Source organism: Manacus vitellinus, unplaced genomic scaffold (genome assembly GCF_001715985.3).
Source record: "Manacus vitellinus isolate BGI_N305 unplaced genomic scaffold, ASM171598v3 scaffold_12_pilon, whole genome shotgun sequence".
NCBI classification, from domain to species: Eukaryota; Metazoa; Chordata; class Aves; order Passeriformes; family Pipridae; genus Manacus; species Manacus vitellinus.
In genome coordinates, this window is record NW_021938949.1 from 18,073,142 (window position 1) to 18,074,427 (window position 1,286).

Sequence of the window (1,286 nt, forward strand, 5' to 3'; positions counted from 1 at the left end):
ATGGGGACAGCGTGTGCCAGGTCTCAGCATGACACACACACACGTGGCACCTGTGGGGGACGTGTGTGGGGCAGAGGGGACAGGACGCTCCCAAATCCCGACGGCTGGGGCTGCTCTCATGGGCTGGTGGCTTCTCTGAGGATGCAAGTGCTGCCTGCACCTGTATCCTACACCCTGCACCTCACACATCCCACCCTGCATCCCACTCCATGTGTCCCACCCCTGCCCCCTGCTCTGGGGCAGCCAAACCCTTCTTGGGAAAGAAGCTGTGGCTGTTCCCTGATGGTGCTGGAGGTGCAGGGTGTCCCCCTTGGTGTGGATGTGACCCCATTCCCCCAGCATTCCCCTTCCTGCCCATCCCATGAGGACGAGGTTCCTCTCCTCTGTTTCATTCCCCACATAAGCAAGGAGCAAACCTAACACAATTTCAGGGGCATTGTGGGGTTCAGGGTCCCAGCCACCCTGTGCTCCAACCATGGGTACCCCCTCCCAATCTCCATCCTCCTTGTTCCATCCTGGGCTCCTTGTCTCCATGAACAGGACCACATCGGGTACCCCGTGGTGCTGGGTACCTCGTGGTGCGCTGTGCCTGGAGGGCTCAGGGTGCCCAATTCACTCCGGGAGCCCCGAGGATGGCAGAGGGTGCCCCGGCACAGGGTGTGGTGAATCCCAGTGGCAAGGGCGACGGGAGGAGCAGGGGAGGAGGAGGAGGAGGAGGTAGAGGAGGAGGAGGAGGTGGAGAAGGAGGAGGAGGAGGCTGGTGCCAGGGCTGCGCGTGTGTTTAGCTTGGTGGCTTCCTGGCTGGCAGGCTGCTGGCGGCAAGAAATAACTGAGTAGGAGAGTGCTGGCTGCTCCGCGGGGAGATGGGGACACCGGCACGGCACGGGGCACCCGCGTGGTGCGGGGTCTGGAGGGGGGGCAGGTTGTAGTGCCCCTGACACAGGCAGAGACTGGTGTTATGGAGCAGCACAAGGCCACGGTGAGGGGCACCGGGTGGTCTCCCCAGCCAACCCCAGAGTCGAAGCCCTGGCATCCCAGTAATGCCCCTGACATGCCCCACAGCTCGACCCCGAAAACACCGGCTTCATCGGGGTGGAGACGTTTGCCAGCCTGGTGCACAGCCATGAGCTGCCCCTGGACCCCGCCAAGCTCGACATGCTGGTGGCCCTGGCACAGGGCAACGACGAGGGGCAGGTCTGCTATCAGGAGCTGGTAGACCTGGTCAGTGCCGAGGGGCCGCGGGGACGGGGGCGAGCGGCCGAGTGCCAGCCCGGGGTGGGCACTGG

General features: G+C 64.2%; 1 protein-coding gene across 1 annotated transcript in view; it reads left to right on the forward strand.

The window, feature by feature from the left end:
* Positions 1–958: 958 nt before the first annotated feature.
* RHBDL1 (rhomboid like 1) overlaps positions 959–1,286 on the forward strand; it is a gene marked incomplete at its 3' end in the record, with an annotated part of 2,191 nt that continues 1,863 nt past the window's right edge. The window contains exons 1-2 of the mRNA XM_029957873.1: positions 959–979; positions 1,063–1,221. Coding sequence (XP_029813733.1) covers positions 959–979; positions 1,063–1,221 — 180 coding nt within the window. The remainder of the gene's footprint in view (positions 980–1,062; positions 1,222–1,286) is intronic.